The sequence below is a fragment of the Lemur catta genome, chromosome 13 (genome assembly GCF_020740605.2).
Source record: "Lemur catta isolate mLemCat1 chromosome 13, mLemCat1.pri, whole genome shotgun sequence".
Lineage (NCBI taxonomy): Eukaryota > Metazoa > Chordata > Mammalia > Primates > Lemuridae > Lemur > Lemur catta.
Window position 1 is genome coordinate 23090819 of NC_059140.1, and position 22204 is coordinate 23113022.

A 22204-nucleotide genomic window follows, 5' to 3' on the forward strand; every position below is an offset into this window, starting at 1 on the left:
CTGGAGAGGAGGAGGAGAGCTGCCAGTCAGCCAGGAAGCACCGGGTCACTGTGGACTTTTCCCTTCTAACGATCCCGCCTCTGCCAGAGGAACCTTTGCACGCTGCACCCACCCCTCCCCTGCAAGAAGTACTGACTTCTAGTGCCTCCGATCAAGGGGGCAGGCGAGGTGATGCTTCCGTACCAGTCTTGCCACTCACTGCACCTGTGTTTCTTTTTGAAATACAAATATTCACATAACATATTAATTAAGCCTGTATTTTTTCAATTGGCCACCAAGACCTTGAATGAAACATCTTTTTTCGCTAATCATTTTTCTTTGATATTTGGCAAAAAATGTTCCTGATTTCACTTGGAAACATAAATTGGAGGGTCCCTGTGTTTGTAATCACGAGATGAGATTCTTGTTTTATTTATTTTTTTGTGTGCTGCCTAGTGGCAAAACTGCCCTCCCCTCTGCCCCAAGCTTTCTGATGTTTGCAGTGTTGTGGAGCTAAGCTGATGACAGTGTGAGCGCATCAGTTTAGGGTCTTTGGTGATGCTGTGCTGAGGTGTCCCTGTTTGTCCCTGTCGAGCACCTCCCCCTTATATTCCCCCAGCGGTGCCCATGGCGCACCCCACAATGTCCCCCAAATGACAGCGCCTGGGCTCAGGCTTTGCAGCTGGTACACAGCAGCTCCACCGGCTTTACGTGCTGTTTCAGCCACTGCCCCTTCCCTGAGGCGATGGTTGGTTGTGCGGTGTCTTCTGTGTTCGATCCTAGCACACACAACTTTGCATGAGGTTTTACTTGGCATTTCACAAGGTTTTACTTGGCATAACTGAAACTGTGGTCATCCAGTGTGAAAGGTTTGTGCCTCCTGGCTTGTCCCCTGGGAAAGTGTGTGAAGGAGACAAGCCGGAGCTTCTACAGAACAGCGTTTGTGTGTATTGTGTTCAGGTGAAGGTGCCTAGAGTTTAACTGTCAGTGAATGACTTGTGCCTTCCGATTTGTATGATCTGATTCAGTTCTAAGAACCTTTCTCTTGCAAGGGAGAAAAGGGAAACAAAATGTTTTTCCCCTGTAATGAAATAGGAAAATCACCTGTATTTCCTTTTTTAGCACCAACAAAGTAGCACTTTGGGAAATTCTGTGGTTCGCTGTGACAAACTTGACCAGTCTGAGATTAAAAGCCTGCTGATGTGTTTCCTCTACATCTTAAAAAGCATGTCTGATGGTAGGTAAAAAATGAAGATTTCTGTTTTGTTTTCCTTGTTCTAGTATTTGGTTTATTTTTTTTTAATTGTCTTGATATAAGGATTTAAAAGGATTTTCTTCCGTGTTTGAAATGCTTATTAATTTACTACATGTAATGGAAATTAGAGCCTTATCGTGGAAAATAGTTTTTGTTAATTATTTTATTCTAGAAAATAGGTTCTATAATGTGAATGGGCCTATTTTAAAAATTTATATTAAACTTGGACCTGTCATCTTAACTAAAGGAGACAGAAGCACACATATGAAGTAGCTTTTGGCTTGAAAAAAAAAATTTCATTTGACCAAACAAACTGGCAACTTAACTGTATTAGTCAGTCTCTGAAATTAGAAAATATATTATTAGAGACCTGTGGATTCCTTCCATGTAGAGTGTGCATGATAGTCCCAGCTTTAAATGGAAGGGAAATGTTATTTTCCTTTTCTAATGGAAATAATGGTATTGTGGTAGATTTTGTTTCTGATTAAAGGTTTGACAGCCACTTTTTTTTTTTTTTTTTGAGACAGAGTCTTGCTCTGTCACCTGGCCTAGACAGGCAAGAGTGCTGTGGCATCAGCCTAGCTCACAGCAACCTCAAACTCCTGGGCTAAAGTGATCCTCTTGCCTCAACATCCCCAGTAGCTGGGACTAGAGGCGTGTGCCACCACGCCCATCTACTTTTTCTTTTTTTAGTAGAGTCGGGGTCTCACTCATTGCTCAGGCCGGTCTCAAACTCCTGAGCTAAAGCAATACACCTACCTCGGCCTCCCAGAGTGCTAGGATTACCACCATGCCCAGCCAGCTGCCACACTTGTGAGCACATACTTTTGTCTGCTGGGCCTTAAATAAAAGGCTCAATTTTTCTAGATCTGGAAAGTTTTGTGTGACTTACTGGCTTCTGAGCTGGTTCTTGCACCCATTTTGGAAGCATAGCCAAACTTGTCCGTGGTGTTGGGAGTGAGCAGAACTATGAATGCTCTGTGTGGACCCCGTAAAGCTATAAACATGTTTGACTGGACAGTTTAATTTGTTAGCTCATCTGTGTATCTAATTGTGTGATATAACCAATCCCATGGTACAATGTCACAATTCTTATCTTGGTGAAAAATCTTGTCTCATTTTCCCTGCAACAAATTAGATAAGGTGTGCTATGAGCTTCATTAAGGTCATTGAATGAAGATGAAGTCTTTTGAAAACAAAATGCTATGTTTTGAGAACTTTAAGACCTCTTGTGCTGCTTATGTCTGGTGGTAGTAGGTGTGTATTAAACATCCAGTGGAAGGTGTTTCTGCTAGGAAATAGTGTTTATTTTATGTCAAGCAGCCTGACTTTATAACTCAGTTGGTAGGAATAACCTGCCTATCCTTTAAATGCTTAAGGACTAGGTGATTTTGCTTTTCTGTTGATTTGTTACTTTAAAATAGATGTTTAAAAAAAGACAGACAAGCAAGATTTTCCTCAAATGGTGACCAAAAGCACAAGGCAATTATTCTGATATTTTGGTTATAGTGTTAAAATTCTTCCCATTTAAGCCAAAAGTTCTGAACTTTGCTTCATGGTAATGAGTTTGAACCAGCATTATGGTCCTGTTTTTTCTTTGTTTGAAATTTTCTTTCAAATATTTTAAATTTCGAGTATTGAATATGATCTATATAACATAATTGCTTTTTAAAGGCAAGTATACAAGAACTTTGAATCCAAGTGAAACTTATCCTTTAAAGTTAGCCCTTTGGGAAGTCATACACATATTTTAAAAATGCAACTGCCTCTTCAAAACAATGTTAGAATATCTTTTTTTTTCCCAATTGCCTTCAAGTTATCGATTTTTTTCCTTTATAATTAGAATTTTTATGAATGTGCATTCCATTTAAGAAATCTCCTACCCCCAAGGTCATGAAGATATTCTCCTATAATTTCTTTGAAAGCAGTATTATTTAAATTTTCACATTTAAATCTAAAAATCTACCTAGAATTGATTTTTTTTCTGTGGTAGGGGGTGGGGAGAAAATTGCCTCCAGAGGTAGTTACCACACGGACAAAGCAGAACTTGTGTGTAACTCTAGCTACTCTTCCCTCTCGTTTATTCCACATTTAATGAGTGCCTTCCACCCTCTGGGCCCTTCTCTGTGCCTTCTTGTGTCTCCTCCCTCTTTACAGAGCTTCGATCTGTCTGCCTACTTTCCCAGCCAGCAGGCTGAGCTGAGAGCAAGGACTGGCAGTGTCAGTGCTGTGCCACTGGCCGTTCTGCCTGCTATGTGCTAGGGTGGCCGCAGGTGCCTGCAGGTGGATCCCACGAGGCTTTCCAGTGTGCACTTGGCTCTCTGAGTGCTCCCCTTACCAGGATGTCCAGCCTCAAATAGCCAGTCTGTTCCTCTAGGGTCTAAACTCAAAATCCCCTGAAGATGGAAGCTCCCTGACCCACCCTTATTACTGGTCTAATAGGCACTCGATTTAAATCCCTGCGCAGCCATGATTCTTTAGGCTGGTAAATGGAGAATTACCTAACTTCTTTGAGCCTCCATTAGCTCATCTGTAAATGGGAACTCTCTTCTGCCTCAGATTATGGTGAGCATTAGATGGCACACTCTGTGTGGAATTGTGAGAGCACCTAGCACAGTGTCTGGCACATAACAAATTCTCAAGATATGGCCCATGTTGTCCCTGCCTGTCATTGTTCTTGACAAGTGCAGAGTAAAAGGCCATAGCCATGCATCTCCACAAGCCATCAGCATCTCTGCAGCTACCTTCTCTACTCAGCTCAGGCCCCAAAGAATCAGTGGCTTTTTCCCAGAGAGAAGTTTCTTAACCTATTTCTCTACCTCAGTGTAAAATATAGGAATGCAAAAAGGGTTAACCATCAAATAATAGGACTCTTTGTGTAATACTAAACTGCTAAAGGTTTATACATAAAAATTTAAATGCACATGCTATTTGATAACAGCTATTTCACTTCAAAGAATTTGTCCTACAGATGTAGTTAGACATGCATGCAAAGACCCACATAAAAGGACATTCACTGAAACACAATTATGATAGCAAAAGATTGGGGGGAAACAGTAAATGTCTATCAGTAGGGGACTGGTTAACTCAATTACGGTGCATCCATAGAGAGGAATATTATGCAGCTTGGAAAAGTTGGAGATAGAGTCAAGCTATATTTTTTTTAGTTAAAACTCAAAGGGCAAAACAGTATGTGTAGTATGCAAAAAATTTCAACAAATTCCCTGGTGGGAAGAGATTCTATAGTAGGAAACAAGACAGCCCAGCTTTAGATTATATGCCCAGTTGTATTCTTTGAATTTTTTAGTCCATTTAAGGGCACATGATGTATAAGTTTTAAATAAGCATTGGAGTAGAGCACTGGATGCTGTATGATGAAATTGAAGTTCAAGTGTTCAAATGTAGCATCTGTAAATTGAATAAACCTGTTGTACATGCTATCCAGTATAGATGGGTCACTGTGCTTTGTCCTTTGATCAACTATAGAAGGGGGCAGGGTTTGGAACCCCACATTCTGAGGTCTCTTCCCATTTTCATAACAGGTGATTCTCTATAATGTACATGATGTGTATGTATTATGATTCTGACCAAATAAATGTTTATTTTCTAGATGCTTTGTTTACATATTGGAACAAGGCTTCAACATCTGAACTTATGGATTTTTTTACAATATCTGAGTGAGTAGTTTTGTCTTTGCTCATTGCCTCTTGACTTTTCCTGGATAATTAAAAGGTGTGAAGAATACTGTGTAGTTGAACCAGGAATGTCATGTATGTCACATCCTCGGTCCTTAAGCCCTTTCTCCTGAATGTGACCCCAACACATATTTTCGGGGTTTATGACCCAGCGAACAGTGGCCAGCCTTAAATTATTACAGATATGTGTTTGTTGTAGGTGAGAGGTACCTGCTTATGTGTATAAGCCATTTTGACAAAATAACTCAAAATTATTAGTTGAATTGGGTAGATGCTGCTTTTCTAGGTTGAATCTAGCTTAAGCAGATGCAGAAACTGAAACAAAAATTGCTGTAATTTTAAAATATATGATAAGTAAAAGTGAAATCTTATATAGTATCTTTATCTCATTTTATCTCTTTAGTATAATAAGTCTCTGATTTCCTTTAAGCTCTTTACTTTTAGAAACATGAATTGACAATCCCTTATGCAAAATTGCTGATGATTTTCCAAAATCAGAATTTTTTGGATTTCTCAAAAATTTACATTTAGAATATATCCCACAACATCCCGTCAGCATCTCAGGTAGCACCCAACAATTAAACACATTATTTCTGCAGTAAAAAAATTACTTTTGCAGTACTGATATTGTTCACAATAATTAGATAAATGACAACTGTAAGTAGCTTTGTGTCTATTAGTTCGAGACATGTTTTGGTGCCTAATGTATTTACACAAACTCTAGTAGAAAGCTAGTTTCCAGAGCTTAGTGCATTTTGGAATCATAGGAGAAACTGTGGGTGTGGCCCTCCAGCAGGGGGCTTGGTTCCTGTCTTGGATCATAGTCTCATGGCCTCTTCGGAGTTAAAGGGGGAGTTATCATGTGGCAAAATGAAATTCGGCACCGGAGGAGCTCACTAGACATTGTTTTAACTACCTAAGAAAATGCATGACTTTTTTTAAAAATCAGCATTATGGATATATTTTTATAAAACCAAAAAAATATACACTTGATGTCTATAAGGGATTAGTCTGTACACTTGAGCCAAAAGAGAGAGCTCCTTATATAGATTTGAATGAGGATGAATAAACAACTTGGAACACTGTGTATGGTTTTCAGTGTGATTTCTAAGGCCAACTGCCTTGGAGTAGATCTCCCAACCCTGAGTCGATGGACACTCCTGTCACTACTCATGGGCCTTTGTCCTGTGTGGCTCCAGCCAGCCACACAGTGCCAATAGACACACAATATAGGGCTTCCCTTACAGGTTATTAATTTTCTCTGAGTTTAAAGGGACCATCCAGACAATTTATGAAACCCAGAAGTAAGGGTCTAGTGGTAGACATTAGTGTTTATTGAATTTATTGTTGTTAGTGGATAAATAAAGCAATGTATTGAAAACAATTTTATCTTCATGTTTCCCTGATGATTTTTCATCCTGTCTGCAGAGTCTGCTTGCACCAGTTCCAGTACATGGGGAAGCGATACATAGCCAGGTACTGTGGGCGTTTTAGTTTGAAGTGTGTCGTTCTCTGTATTCCTTGGGTCTGACTGTGTGGGATGGTCGTCTGTGGTGACTGGCGGGTGGGGTTCGTGTGAGCAACCGTGGAGATGGCTTTGGATTGCCGCCGTGCAATCTGGTAGTGTCTTTCATCTGCATTCCCACCTTCCTCTGCCTTGTTTTGTCTCGTGCGTATCTCTTGGACAGATTTTCCGTAGTGGTGCTTGTGACACTTCTACCCTTCCCTTCCAGACTCTCCCTCGGGCTCTGCTCTGTCTCCTCCCCTTTCTCGTCTCCCCATTCCTCTTCATGAGTTTTCTCCTTCCTCAGTGATTCCTCTTCCTCCGTTTCATTTTCAAAGATCATTTTTACTGTTCCTGCTCCCAACTACAAAGACGCTAATTTCTCATCTAACCGCTCTCCTTCTTTCCTGATGAAACAGCATTTTGAGTCCATTCCAAGACCTTCTCTAAAATGCAGCCTTTTCTCCTCCGAGGCTGACTAACCGATCAGTGCCCTGTGTTCTCACCTGTCCAGAGCTCTCTGTTGAGTGTCCTACCTCCCCACTGTCCTGGAGTTCCAGGAGAGCGAGTCTCCTTGCAGATGTGTGGCCAGACAGCGCCTTCTTTGTTAGTTCCTCATAGCCCATCTTGTCTGCCAAGTTCTTCCTCCTGCCCCACAGCCATGTAGTTTGTCTATATCTGGTTTTCCCTGCATTGTGAGCTGTTCTCTATTAGTGTATTTATGGGGTCTGGGTCTAAGTGTTATATTTTTCTACTGTTCTTTTTAACAACTTAATTGTAGATAAGCTGATATTTATGTTTTAAGAAAAACTTTAAAATTGAATTCTAATTGAAGTTTGCTTCTGATATCTGTAATTCTATATTATAGCAATAAAATAGGACAGAGATTTTTAATAGACTTTCTATTTGTGAAGATTTTATGTTAACATTCTTTTCTGAGGATATGTGAAAAGTTTTCAGAATTATATTTTATGTTAAACAATAAATGTATGTGTTTTCTTTTAAAAAGAAGCAAATTTAGACTATTTTGTGCTTTCCTCATGCTGATATTTTCTATTTTTAATTGAAATGTAACACTTAAAGTTCTCTTATTTTAACTTTTATTTTTTATCAGTTTTTATATTTGAGTTTTCAAGTACCAAATGCAAATGTATATACAAGGTGTCTTTATACCAACAATATCTCATTCATTGCCTTTTAAAATTTCTCTTTGACTTTGTCCTGTGAAGATACGGGCAAATAGTGTAGTATAACAGAAAGGCACTGTGCTGAGCGAGCTTCACACGCTTTTTGCAATAACCGTCATCTACATCACAAGATGGCATTTGGAGAATGTTGTGCCACGTAGAATAAAATGCCTCAGAGCTTAAAATGGTGAATGTGGGAAGCTGAAGATTAATGTCTCGACAAAATATTTTAGAATTGGGCTTTGTGAAGTGTTTGACTTATTTTTTTCAGGGGATATAAATTTAACTTTTTAAAAGAAAATCTTTTGACTTCATAAGCACCCTGTATATATTTGCATATAAAATCATGGACTGCCTTAAAAATAGATGGGCAGAGGAAGGCAGGCATGGACATGATATCACTTTGTTCCATGTACTGTGGCAAGATACGCCTTGCTTTATATAAAAATTACCGTGGTCTGTGCTGCATGCGAAAAAGATCCTGAACTATAATGTGGACATTGTCAATGTTTGCCATCCATGGTGGTTGGGTTTGGTGAACACTGTGCCTTCTCATCCTCACTTTGAGATCACCCAGCAGCATGCTGTCAGTGAAAGTCCATGCATGTCCCTGTTGCCCTACACACAATAACATGGTGAGGGGAACGGTTGGCTCTGGGACGGGGGACAGGTGTCACTCCAGCACTGGTCTCGTTTTCATCTGCTCTGGTGATGGTACACAGTAGGAAGTTAGCTGTTTGATTGCTAACCCAGATCACTTTTCTGTTTTCTCTACTTGACTGCTGACAAGTTTAACAAAGTGTGTGGCTCTTCTCCTTCCTGCTTGGGTAAGAATAAAGGTGTTCAAACTGCCTCATATAATCCCTCCCATTGCATGTTCGTTCTGTTTCTTCCAATGCATTTTTCAATTTAAAAAAAAAAGTTTTTGTTCATTTAGAACATATATAATCCAAAAAGATTAATGATGTGTTTTGACAGTTGTCAGAACCCTAACTTTTAGCACTATGTTGGAGTGATGCTCACTTTCTTAAAAGTAGCATCTCTAAAGTACTTTATAAAAATGAAAAAGGTCTCTGCTTTGGCCTGATTTTTGCTTCTGGGCTGTCAGGTGCTTTGCTGTGAATACTTTAAGAGCTGCCGCCTGGTTGTGTCTCTGGCTGCTCCGCTGGCTCAGTCAGTGTGTGGCCGTCTCCCTCGTGCCATGTCGTGGCTTCACTAACACTCCCCGTCTTGCTGCGGTATAACACGTCTAACTTTTGCTTCTATCCCATTTCACTCATGTTGCAGGAACCAGGAGGGGTTGGGACCCATAGTTCATGATCGAAAGTCTCAGACATTGCCTGTTTCCCGTAACAGAACAGGAATGATGCATGCCAGATTGCAGCAGCTGGGCAGCCTGGATAACTCTCTCACTTTTAACCACAGTAAGTCCCATGACATACCATCATAACAGCCAGCCATCTCATGTGCCATCTCAGAGGGGAGAGCCCCAGGCCACACCATACCACGTTACCAACTCGATTTTTCTTCCAGCTCAAAGCGAGTAGGATGAAGAGCTCATGGCACAGTTCCCTTCCCTGGAGGAGAGTGCTCAGCATTTGGGAGTGACACAATGTGGAACATGCTCAACTACGGCACCAAACCTAAAAGTGCTAGACCCTTTGCCCTGTCCCCAAAACAAAATTTGGCAGGTTCAGTAGCCAGACATTTTCTGGTATTTTAACCATAATGTTTGGATTCATTGCCTGTAGCCAACTTATTGATTTTGTCCTGCAACTCCTGAGAACATCTGGGACAGATTCCTTTCACCTATCCTGATCTTGTGCATGTAATTGATCAAGCATCCACATTCTGACATTCCAGCTCTGGATGGATTTTAATCCTTCACTGCTATGAAAACATAAAACCCTTGAATCAATTTGTAAGGGTGTGGAGAAGCATCCAATAACAAAGTGACTTTTTCTGTGTTTTCAGTGTGAGAAAGATATCAAGTGTGCTTGGAATTTCTGTAGACAATGGTAAGATTTAATCAGGTTGAAGTCTGCTTACGAGGCCGCTTCACTTGCAAGCCAAGACCTTTTTGTTCATCTCGCCTTCCTAACTTTGGGGCTTTCTAACTTCACAGTAAAGATTCTGCCAAAATGTGGGAGCATATTTTTAATTTACTTTTATCAGTTACCAGAAGGGACGTGGCATCATGTGCTGTTTCTAGAAATGTAAGTGTTTCATTTCTTAAGGGTTTCTCAAAGTAGAAAACCTGAAAGATATCAACCATGCATGGCCAGGCACGGTGACTAATGCCTGTAATCCCAGCACTTTTGGAGGCCGAAGTGGGAGGATCTCTTGAGGCAGGGAGCTTGAGACCAACCTAAACAACATCGAGAGACCCCTGTCTCTACAAAAAATTTTTAAGAATTAGCCAGACATGGTGGCATCCACCTGTAGTCCCAGCTACTCAGGAGGCTGAGGTAGGAGGATCACTTGAGCCCAGGAGTTTGAGGCTACAGTGAGCTATGATGATGCCACCACTGTACTTCAGCCTGGGCAACAGAGTGCGACCCTGTCTCAAAAACAAACAAACAAACCAACCAACCATGCAGCACATGAAAAATTTGTGTGATCATTTATAATAAATCCCATTTCTATTAGCTCTGTTAGCATCGTGTTCTCTGAACCATTCCATCTCCTCTCCGAGCATGACATAGCCAGCTATTGTTTTATCTAGACCATTATTTGTTCTCATTCCCAGTGCTGTCTTTAATATATGGTTATTAATAACTTCCCATCATTTCTAATTATAAGAATTCCACTCACTGTGATTTTTCATACCTGTTTTTTGGTATAGGCTAAGAGTAAAGGCAATATTCCCAAAACCTTGTGTCGATAATAGTTCAAAGTAAGACAAATGAAGAACCAAAACACAGCAGCTTCCTACTCCTCCACCCCAGCAGGGTTAAATGTAATGAGTATTGTCTCTATAAAATTCTAGGCCTAATTTAAACAATATTATGTCAGTATGCCACACACTGAATTGGTAGCCATAAAGTGCTAGTTCTGAGTTCTATACTTAGCTGTAGAATGTACATTTTATGACACATTTAAGGCTATAATACTTGATTTTTTAACATCTTCTCTGTTGGAGCTTTTTCTAGCTCTGTAGACAATGGGTTGAAGCAAACACAACTAAGAGTTTTGTAATTTTTAGTTTTCATTTCCTTTTTAGCAACAGAAATTCAATCCCCAGTCCCTTGCTGGCCTCCTTTTGCTTAGATAATTTATATAACACAGAGACCAACTCACTGTCAGTTGAAATTAATTCCTAAACTTTGAAGCACTTTTTTAAAAAAAATCATAAGCAGACCTAAAGATAAAGATAATCGTTTAGGGAACACAGAAAAAGAAATTAAATGAATGATCCACACATGAATAAATAACCGTAACCCACTCAGATATGCAGCAGCTCTTCCCACTGTAAATGGGTTTTGTGTGGCGGCTTGAATTGGAAGAGAGAGACAGCTGGCCTTGTGTTGCTGCCAAATGCCCTCTGGCTAACATGGTTGATCTCCATTCTTCCAGCCACCCACAGAAAGCCCCATCCTCCTGCCTCCTCTTTCAGCCTCTCCTGTTTGCTTCCGTCATTTGTCAGTGATACACTGTCCTCAGTCATGTGTTCTCCTGCTTTGCCAGTAGACAGCGTGTAGCCCGCGCCTGTGTTCCCACTATTCCTGCTCATCCAAATTGGTTTTAATATCTGTGAGATCATTGCATCTTCTCTGAGTTCAGTTTTCATGTACATCTCTAATCCTCATTGTGTTCGAGTGGCTTCATCCTTTCCCTGTGCTAGCTCTTTGAGCTCCACATCATCAACTCAGCCACAAACAGCAAAGAAAAGGGGGTGTGCATTGTATGTATACATGTGTGTATGAACATGTATATGCATATATACATACATTTCGGTTTCCATCTGTACTTGGGTATTTTATGTGAAATTTGTGGCCATATATGTCTCTTTTAAAAATCACATTTAACAATGAATACAATACCTTCTGTTGGGCCAACCAATATGACACATATCCTATATGTGAGAGACTTGCCAGGGATACACCAGAGGCTAAAATGAATTTATTTCAGAAATGAATCAAAATAGGAAGAGACCCTAATGTATCTGCGTCACTTCCTCTCTGTCGGAGTAGGAAAGGCTTTGTCAACCTCAGCTTGACCAGCAGGGAGCAGCAGAGGACCGCAAAAAACTGAGTGCTTTGTAGGTCTGGCTGTGGGGCACCATCCGCAGGCTGTCCCCACCACCCGCTGATAGCAGGGCATGGAAGAAGGCACCACGTGGGCTACGCATGTACCTCTAGCAAGGACTTACCTTTACTCTTCAATTTTTCTGGGAAGTAATGAGAATGGCAGATCCAGCTATGGCCAAATAGTCTCACCTATTTGAAAAACACTCTTAAAGGACAGGATTGTTGTTTGGGTCATTGCCCAAGTATATGAAAAGTAAATCTTTAAAACATTTATGCATTGAGCTACTGAGTTTAACCTGTACTCATTGGGTGTCAGTAGAAGAGATTTGTATCAAATGACAAATGAAGAGTGATAGCTATATGTAGATTATTTTACGTAAACCCCATTATGGGGGGAAATTGAGAGTGGTAGCTACATGTAAAATATACAGACCATATTGTGAGGGGGAACTAAGTGAAACTTTTGCAAAAATTATATAAAATAACACTTTATATTTACTTTGATGTTATGTGGTGTTCTGGGAATATATTCAATTCATTTGCTTGATAATTCATATTGCCTACTGGTGTGATTGGAGGAAAGCCAGCCAAGAGGTAGGAACACATGAAGAAAACCTGTATTTAATACAATTCAATATAAGAGAGAGGCAGCTTAAGGTCATGGGGTTAAGTTGCGGACCATTAGATTTCATGTCAGTACTGAAGTGTTTTCTAACAGAACAGGCAGGTGCTGAGCTGCCTGTGAAGCCCAGGTGGGTGCCTGTAGCTGGGGCTGTGAAAACAGACTGCATGAGGGCCTGTTGGGGACATTGTCCAGGTCACTTAAGTGTCCAATGAGGAGCTGAAAGATGTGGCTTGTGAACCTTCATTTCACTCTGACGTTCTTTGGTGTCTATGAAGCACAAGAAAATGAATATAGGTGATTATTAAATTCCTTTACTGTACGTAACATTGAATTAATATTAAAAATACAGAGAACATGTGGATCTCTGAATTAAAATTAATGTTTTTCAAAAGTTTCTAAGCATGCATGATATATCTTTAGAATTGGGTAAAATGTACTTGGATGCTCTCAAAGTACAGACTCAAGATAGTAAATGAAATGTTTGTTTATAAAACTATGTTTCCTTGATTCTGAGGCACATTTTTGCACATTTTCTAATATTTCTAAAGTCTGGGTGTATCTTCCATATTATATCTAGTATGGGAGTCTGCCATTGATGAGGTCTCAGAATTGAGAAAGTCTGGTGCTGTGCACATTTAAAGTCAGTCATGTGTAATGTCCTTAAAGAGGACTTTAAAATGTATGGTGTGCTTAAGTCAAGTGTGTTTACACATTGGGGTCTATAGCTCTAACAAAGTCCCATTTTTAGATGTAGGTCACTGTTGGGTTGAAGAGCTCCACATGGAAGAGAGCTGATGGCATGGCACCCACATCCTGAAGTACAGACTTTTAGTGTGTGAATCAAAAGGCAGATAGCAAGTCACATCATTTTTGCCTTGGAATGTTACTTCTTATTCTACTGTCTACTTCTTGCCCATCTGTGAGGAAAATGTTTTTAGCAATAAAAATGGGATGGAAATGAATAGTAGATTGTGCAGAAGTTGACCAGTTTGATATTTTGCATAAATATTTGCACTTAGTAAAGCCATATCACTGTGAGTGAATATAGCTAGACTAGGTCTTCCACATTTGGGGAATTCTTTCACAAGAGGATTCCTTATTGTTCAGTATTGATATTCTCATAAAAGTTACTGTTTTTCTGGATTCAAATTATGGGCCTGAAGAAAAAAGTCAAAATGAAAATAAGAATTTTTGTTTCACGAAGGGTAAAGGCAGCTATCGAAATGGAAGTGCCTCCTGGGAATGTGTGTCTGATCTACCCTTCTGTCCCAAACATCCTCTGACATTCAGAAAAGGCCTGTGGCCCAGGATCAGGCTTCTGCCCACTGCGTTACTTCATGTCAGGGCAGTGGGAGGGAGGAAGAGTGTACAGATGTGTTCAGTGTTATTGAACTGAGCTGTTCCGGTAACATGAATTTATAAAACAGAGTGACATTAATGAAATCTAAACCTAGCAGATGACATTAGGGAGCGAAATCTCGTCTTTGGCCCAGGAGCGTTTAAAAGCTTTGGGGGCTTTACAATAAGTCTTTTCTCAGAGTGACAATAGAGTGAAAATTGTGTAAAGTTAAGCAGTGAATCCAAAGGATTCTAATGCAACCCAGAACGTGCGTGCAAGAGAAGGCTCATCCGTAGAGAGTCCTACCCCTCTGTCCCTGCCAGCAAGGGCAGAGGGCGTCAGTGCGATGCCACACCTCTGTCCCCTGGTGGAAATTAGTAGTGTACTGCTTACTTGCCCGGATCAGAAGCTGCTTAACCTGCTTTCTGAAAGTCACTGACCCTTAACATAAGAAATTTCTCTGCCTCTTGAGATCTGTTTCTTGGATTTCCTAGCTCAGTTTTGTTTTGCTGTGTTGGTCAATAACATGGCGGTCGTTGATTAAGTCTTCCTCACTCACGTACGGTCTCCAGTCCCTATGATGGGGACAGCTGCTCTGCACCGCCATCTATTTTTAGGGATTTTTAAAAATGACATTAGCTCAGTAATCTGCTGATATTTGAGATGGAACAATTTAAGGAAAAGCAAAGTATAACAACTTGTGGCTAAAAGGATCATTTCTTTTAGATTCCTGTGCAACTCAGACAAGGGTCGTCAGATTCTGACTCTTACTCAAGGAGATTAGACAGTGCAGTGGCTTCTGGGTGGTGTAATAGCTTAGAGAAATTTTGTCATCACATTTTCACACATATGTACAGAATTATATAATAATGAGCACAGGCCATTGATTATATGTGTTTTAAAAGTAGCATATCTAGGCCGGGCTCGGTGGCTAACACCTGTAATCCTAGCACTCTGGGAGGCCGAGGTGGGTGGATCGCTCGAGGTCAGGAGTTCGAGACCAGCCTGAGCAAGAGTGAGACCCTGTCTCTACCAAAAATAGAAAGAAATGATTTGGACAGCTAAAAATCTATATAGAAAAAATTAGCTGGGCATGGTGGCGCATGCCTGTAGTCCCAGCTACTCGGGAGGCTGAGGCAGGAGGATCGCTTAAGCCCAGGAGTTTGAGGTTGCTGTGAGCTAGGCTGATGCCACGGCACTCACTCTAGCCCGGACAACAAAGCGAGACTCTGTCTCACAAAAAAAAAAAAAAAAAAAAGTAGCATATCTCTAAATTCTAATTTTTAATTGTTCCAAGCTTTCAGCCAGAAGTAGGTAAATTCAGTGGGAATTCTTCGGGCCATCTCATCTATAATGATCACCTGGATGCCCTTCACCACTAGGTTTTTCTAGAAAGAGAAAAGGATAGTTCTGTGCAGAGAAAGAACAGAACTAAAATAATCAAAGCAAGTTCCTTGTTAAAATTTAACCCAGACTCAAACTCATTTGGGGCAAATGGCAGCCCTCAGTAAGGGTCCTTTTGACCTATGTGATGATTTTGGTTGGTCTGATAGCAGGTGTTGTATTTTTCCCCCTTATCACAGTTGTGGTCACTTTAACAATAATCATCAATCTCCTTTCCTCTTTCATTGTCTGTGTCTTACCAAGCCTCACTGAATGAAGTAATGCCTTGGCTTATATGAAGGCAGTACAATTAATATTAGTACCCCAGCATATGCATCTTTCTAAAAGCACAAATAAAAAGAAATAGAAGTAGCGTGCTGCCAAGTGTGTTACAGATCCTCGCTAAAGACAGACATTGGCTGTGCTGCAGAGTGGAAGTAACGCGTCCCACAAACATACAACCTCAGAATCACTGTTGTAAAAGCAAAGCAAAGTTGGATAAAAGCGCAGAATAGTGTTACTATCATATTTTTCAAAGCACTTCTGTAGCTTTAAAGAGCTTTTTTTTGTAGCCTTTTAAAAAACGTTCTATATTTCTAACACTTATTTAAGTCAAAATGATGTCATGCTAGTTTCTTTACTTTCTCCTAATAATGTGTAATATGATACATATGACCGGGATAAAGAATTTGGAGTGTAGTTTTTTTTCCCCCATTACTGGTCTCAAGAAAATTCCCTAGGTTTTCTGTACTTCATTTTCTTGATCTGTATACAAAATGTCTTCCTCTCTGGAGTATTAGGAAAATTACTTAAGTAATAAGTGTTGATTTATTTTTGCTCCTTGGAGAAAGACATTACGTGGTGTTTTATTATATTGCCATCTTTCTTTGTACTCTAGACCAATACTGTAACATCTTTGCATTCCTATATGTATTTCTGCTAATGCATACCATTTCGTAATTTAATATCTCAAATTGTGTGTCAAAGTGCATTTATATTAGTACTAAACTGATTTACAGCCATATATAGAAGATTTCAGTTTATATTTAGATTATGTGTGATTAAATTTAAATGACATTCTTCAAGTCCTTTCCTTTTCCTAAACATTTCTTTCAGACATGTTGGCTTTTATGCTTTTTATTAAAGCAAGTAGAATATTCTTAGCAGCGCAGTCAACTCTTGGTTATCATTTATGATTCTAGCTGATAATGCAGATCTTGAAATTACTGACTTAACCCTTTTCCAGCACTCACCATGTGTCAGGCACTATTCTAAGAACTTCACAAATATTAACAAATTTAATCCTCACCCCAAGCCTTTGAGGTAGATGCTGTTATTATCCTCATTCTACAGATGAGGAAACCAGGGTGTAAAGAGGCCAGAGAACTTGCCCAGGGTTGCACAGCTGGTAAGTGCAAGCTATATTCAGGGACTAGCAGGCTAATCTCAGGCTAATTTTCTGAAGTCCACACTATGCAGCCGCCTGCATCTGCACAGGAAGCTTTGAGGTCTCAGCCTCCCTCAGCACTCCTGCCAGATTGCTGAATTGTCCCATGCCTATCTTGCTGGGAGTCCTGGCTCCACTGTTTACTACCTGTGTGATGTGACTTTAGACAAGTTGTTTAACCTTTCTGTGCCTCTGTTTCCTTATCTGCAAAAAGGGTTTAATAAAGTACAAAGTTCATAGAATCATGGCTGGCACACAGCAAGCGCATAATAAATGTTTGCTGTTGTTATTGCCCTTCCAGAGTTAAAAAAGAGTTATAATTGAATGGAGACATTATTAATACTCCCCTAATCCCCCCACCCAAAAAGACAGGTGAGGCTCCAAAGTGGGCCTTCTGTAAATAATCAAAAGTTGACTGTGACCATCCCATCCTGCCACCCTGCAGTGTGAGCCGCAGGGCAGTAATCTTGTGCTATGATTCATGCAGGCTACGGCCACTCGGACGCAGATGTCCTTCACCAGTCATTGCTGGAAGCCAACGTTGCTACTGAGGTTTGCCTTACGGCTCTGGACACCCTCTCCCTGTTCACACTGGCATTTAAGGTTAGTAGCGAACAGCTGCTCAGGGGCAGAGTTCTTCTTTTAAATTCATTCTGCTTATTAAGCTCAACCAGCACAAACTGACTGTGTTGTATTTTTACTTTAGCAACTGTTTTTGCCCCTGTAAGGAAACCATTAATCCTTAAATTCCTTTAAAGAAATGATTCCACAATGAATTACTTGAATATGATAAAGTCTGACTGGTCATCATGTGCCACATGCTTGGACATGGTGGAAACAGTCTCTGGAGGCAGCTAACTCTTGGCTAGAACCTTGAGGATGATAAATATAAGAACCTAATCGGGCATCTCTGCCTTGAATACCTTTAAACATATTCAAATGTTATAGCAATTAAAATTGGATATTTATATAGAGAGAAGCAATAAATACAAACACATTTGTTCAAATTTTGTTTGTTACTAAATTAAATGATAAAAACTTTTCAGAGATAGAAAATGAAAGGGTTTTTTGGTCTAGTTTTTAAGTTTTAGCAAGTAATATTCAAGTAAATGGAGGTGGACTCTTCAGCCACTCTCTTCTTTTTAGGAACCTAACACTTCCCATTCTTGCTAAATGATTACTTCCATTGCCAGCATAGAAAGGGGAAATTGAATTGGTGTTAATATGCTGTGAGTATTGAAACAGTTTGTTTACTTGCAAGGATATTTGGGAAATATAACCAAAGTCATTCTGTTTTACTTATCTCCACTACTCACAAAGCACATTTCTTTATATGGAAGGGTAAAAATTGTTTCCGTGATATTATGTCACTTTAATATATCTTTATTCTCCTTAGCCACCACCCCACTCATGTCCCTGTGAGATGTCATTACTAGGAACCCAGCTGAGAGATGAGGAAATTGCAAACCCTAATAGAATGAGTATGGAGTGGGGTGGAGGAGAGCAGTGCCCTATTACGTGGAGCCTTTCCTACAGTGGCTCTAGAAGCACGGTCTCCAGGCCAGCAGCAGCTGCAACCTCTGGGAAGCTGTTAGAAATGTAAATTCTTAGGCCCCACCCACACCTACTGAATCAGAAACTCTTGGTGTGAGACCCGAACATTACAGCTTGAGAACCATGGCTCTACTGTAACCATAAAAGAGATTTTGGAACCTGTATTTCTTTTGGATATTTTTAGTTAAAAATTCTTATAGAAATAGGCAGCGAAGGTTTTGAATGTGAATATTTGGCCATGCACACCTGTATCAGTGCTAAACATAAATCCTTAAGTTCAGAACTGCAGTTGCAACAGTTTCTTCCACTCTCTGCCTGTGCCCCAACATTTAAAAGCAGGAAATTATGGAGCCACAGAGCAGGTGCAGAGCTGGCATCACAGTGTGAACTAAGGACACATGCAGCCAAGTGCAGCCTGGGTGGCACCCCTGAGAATAGTGACAGTTTTCTTACTGAACAGCCTACAGTTCTTACCCAGCGCCTCTTTAAATTGCTTGCTTAACATTAAAGCAGAGTATTTGTCAAGGTTCCCAGATCTCCAAATGTCTGGTCACCAGGTAGGTTCTGACTCCTGAAAAACAAAGAGCATCTGATGACTTCTGATTCAAAGCTGATGGTGACACTTATGGGCTGAGTGTCTTTGAGAGAATTATTAGTATTACTTGGTATCGGCACACCTAAGATTTCTCATCTGTAAGGTTGGAAAAATGGGTTCTACCTCACAGGGCTGTTGTGAGTTTTAAGAGAGATGACCCGAGAGGGCCTCCCACATTGCTGGTATATACCAGACCCCAGTACACTTGGAGCCAATGTGTGTATGGAGATACTGTGATGTCTAGATTCTAGCTCCACCATTAGCCATCTTTTTAGCCTCGGGCTGTGTCTACTTGACATCTAGTAGTGCTGATTTCCTTACCTAAAACATGGCAATTATGCCTACTCAGTAAGGTGGAAGTACAAATGGATTGATGTGAAGTATCCAAAAACATCTATCCTGGGACTGGAGCTACTATGTAGTAGGAGCTCAAGCGTTAACTCAAGGTTAGCAACAAGCACTTTTTCCTGTGTTCCCTCCTTTCTGTCCTATGGTAAAGGGCCTTGATCCCTGAAATGCCCAAGGAAGATTGAGCTTTAGAACTAAGGCAATCTATATTAAAGTCTGTATGTCTGTGTGCAAAAATGTTTTGTGTTTAAAGCTCAGCACCCCCCATAAAGAGTGGGAAGGGGCAAATGTAGGGTGCAAATGTGGCATTACTGGGTGTTGGGCCCAGTGGTAGGACAGGCTTACCTGGCTTAGACTCCCAGGTGTGGGAGGTCCACTGGCACAACAGCCACTGGGATCTTCCTTTGCAGATATTTACTCAACTGAGGCATCAGTTGAAGCATATCAGAAACATGCTAACATTGAGTGAGCTGACATCATTCTGTGCAAGGAAATCATCTTTGACAGGTGTAGCCCTGTCTTTGCTGACTCTCTTAATTGACCACATCTAATAAGTTGCCAAAGACAATCCAGAAATCAATGTCTTAATAAGGTAAAATGTTTGAAAGATTTAAGTCCTGGATTCTGGTTGTTATGTATTATTATATTAGCTTCCTGCCATCTATTGAGTGCCTTCTGTGCCTCAGGCATTAATCTTCATAACAGCTCTGCCTAGTAGATCTGATTAGCTCACATACCACAGACAAGGAAATTGAGGCTGAGACAAGGTAGGAAATTTGCCCAAGATCACTACAAAACTGGCCTGCCCGAGATCTTGTATTCCACTGAGTCAGGTGTGTGTGAATGTGTGTGTGTGTGTGTGTGTGTGTGTGTGTGTTATGTGTATGAGAGAGATGAGCTGAGTGAATATCAAGGTAATTAAATGATCTCTCATATAGAGAAAGAAGAAAATTACCAAGCACTCATCAGTTGCCAAATACCATGCTGGGTACTTTCACATATGTTATGCTATTTAATACATAAAAGGGTGTGTTTTGTAAACTAAGGTAGTTATATGCAAAAAAATACAGTTCTTCTGTGGCTATTTTATAATGCCTCTTATTAACACAGCCCCAAATCAATGCTGGCCTTTAACTATTGTATAATATTTTTAATGTGTTCACAAATTTAATCTGAAAATAATTTTTAGCAATTCCATTTGGAGCCTTTTTTTATTTGATCTACACAGTGAGAACTAACACAGAACCACAGGTACAGTAGGAACCAAAAGGGTGAGGAGCACATGCGTGGTTGGAGTTTGTGACCTGGTTTGCATAGCCATGACCCCGGGCTGCCATGACATACGAGATCTAGGTCATCTTAGTGATTGATGAGCATATGCAACTGAAACAACTCTTCTCCAAGCTGAATTTATTAAAGTTATTTTAAATCAATGTCTAAATAAAAATAAATGCCGTATGCCTCGAAAAGACTTAGCTGTCTTAAATTACTTTGTTCCAGATATCTCATTATGGCACCCGAGGTTTAAATTTGTTTTCCTCTGTGTTCCTGGATCTTCAGAAATTAATAATGTTGAATTTTTGTTCCCTGAAAGGTTCTCTTTCTCTTTTTTTGAATAGTTGCTCATAGTTGAGAGTTGTATCATATTGATTTAATTAGTCATGTTTTCTGCTTATTAAAGTGGTCCTCTTTTACGTGATGGAATTCAGTATGGTACCTCAGTATCTCATGAAATAAAGATCACTGAATTCCAGGTGTCCCACCAGCTGTGATACATCTGCAATTCACTGGACCTAAAAAACTAGAATGTATCCCTTGAGTAAAACTTTCCCTCTAACAATAAGATGAGGTAAGTCTTGCTCTGAAACTGTAGCCCCAGCCATAATTTGTTATGTAGCAAAATTATGTGGACATAAGTTATCCCTGTTCATTTGTCCAAATTGTAAGGATGGTTTGAGATAGTGGCCTCTTGACATTTTTTTATTTTTTATTTATTTATTTTTTTGAGACAGAGTCTCACTCTGTTGCCCGGGCTAGAGTGCCATGGCATCAGCCTAGCTCACAGCAACCTCAAACTCCTGGGCTCGAGCAATCCTCCTGCCTCAGCCTCCCAAGTAGCTGGGACTACAGGCATGTACCACCATGCCCGGCTAATTTTTTCTATATATATATAGAAAAATATATAATGTTTTTAGCTGTCCGTATAATTTCTTTTCTATTTTTAGTAGAGACGGGGTCTCGCTCTTGCTCAGGCTGGTCTCGAACTCCTGAGCTCAAACAATCTGCCCGCCTTGGCCTCCCAGAGTCTTAGGATTACAGGCGTGAGCCACCGCGCCCGGCTGGCGTTTTTTTATTACAGTCATTTTTGCCTTCTTATACAGAATGCACACATATATTCTTCCCAAACACATACCTTTGCTCATATAGACTTGTCCATATTTGAAGCCAGTGCTCGTTAGTGTCACACATGTTTAGACACAAAGCTCCGTGCTGGCTTCTTGCTGGGCTGCACCTCTAGCTACTGTGTATATTCTGCAGTCGATGGGAGATTTAGCCAGCCAGGCTTCCAAAGTGGTTAATTAGGGTGCATTTTCTACTGAGGTGAGAAAATCTTGAAGAATGATTAGGAACAGTTAATTGTGGTCCTCTTGTTTTGTTTGATAAGTAAAATCTGTGAAATATTAAAATCCTACTAGCTGCTGCTTACTGAGCTAGACCAAAGTATGCATCAGACACTTTCTACACTTGACCTCAAGTCTTCACAATAGCCATTCAAGGTCAGTTTTAGGGTTGTTTTTTTATAGATGAGAATGCTGAGACTCAGTTTACCTGTGCAAATGTGTGCACATGATAAATGGTGCCTGACCAAAGCCTGTACATTCTGCACGTTACCAAGCTGTCTGATTATTCATAGCTTAGCAAAGTGAGAAGCCTGGGGGGAAACCTCCCCTTTTAGAGGCTCTGTTTCTTTCAGTATTTTTTCCCCTGCTCATAATTAGCTCACACCTGCAGTGACATTTATCTGTTGGAATTAAGATGTCAC

The 22204-nt window shown here is 40.3% G+C and overlaps 1 protein-coding gene across 11 annotated transcripts in view; it reads left to right on the top strand.

Moving 5' to 3' along the window:
* DOCK9 (dedicator of cytokinesis 9) overlaps positions 1-22204 on the top strand; it is a 266081-nt gene that overhangs the window by 210336 nt on the left and 33541 nt on the right. For 5 of the 11 annotated variants that reach the window (XM_045567090.1, XM_045567095.1, XM_045567092.1 and 2 more), the window contains exons 35-39: positions 1102-1216; positions 4845-4911; positions 6358-6405; positions 8908-9044; positions 17152-17267. In XM_045567090.1, coding sequence (XP_045423046.1) covers positions 1102-1216; positions 4845-4911; positions 6358-6405; positions 8908-9044; positions 17152-17267 — 483 coding nt within the window. Of the gene's footprint in view, positions 1-1101; positions 1217-4844; positions 4912-6357; positions 6406-8907; positions 9045-9594; positions 9639-17151; positions 17268-22204 lie in introns of all 11 variants that reach the window. The other 6 variants (XM_045567093.1, XM_045567098.1, XM_045567094.1 and 3 more) reach the window with 2 other exon arrangements.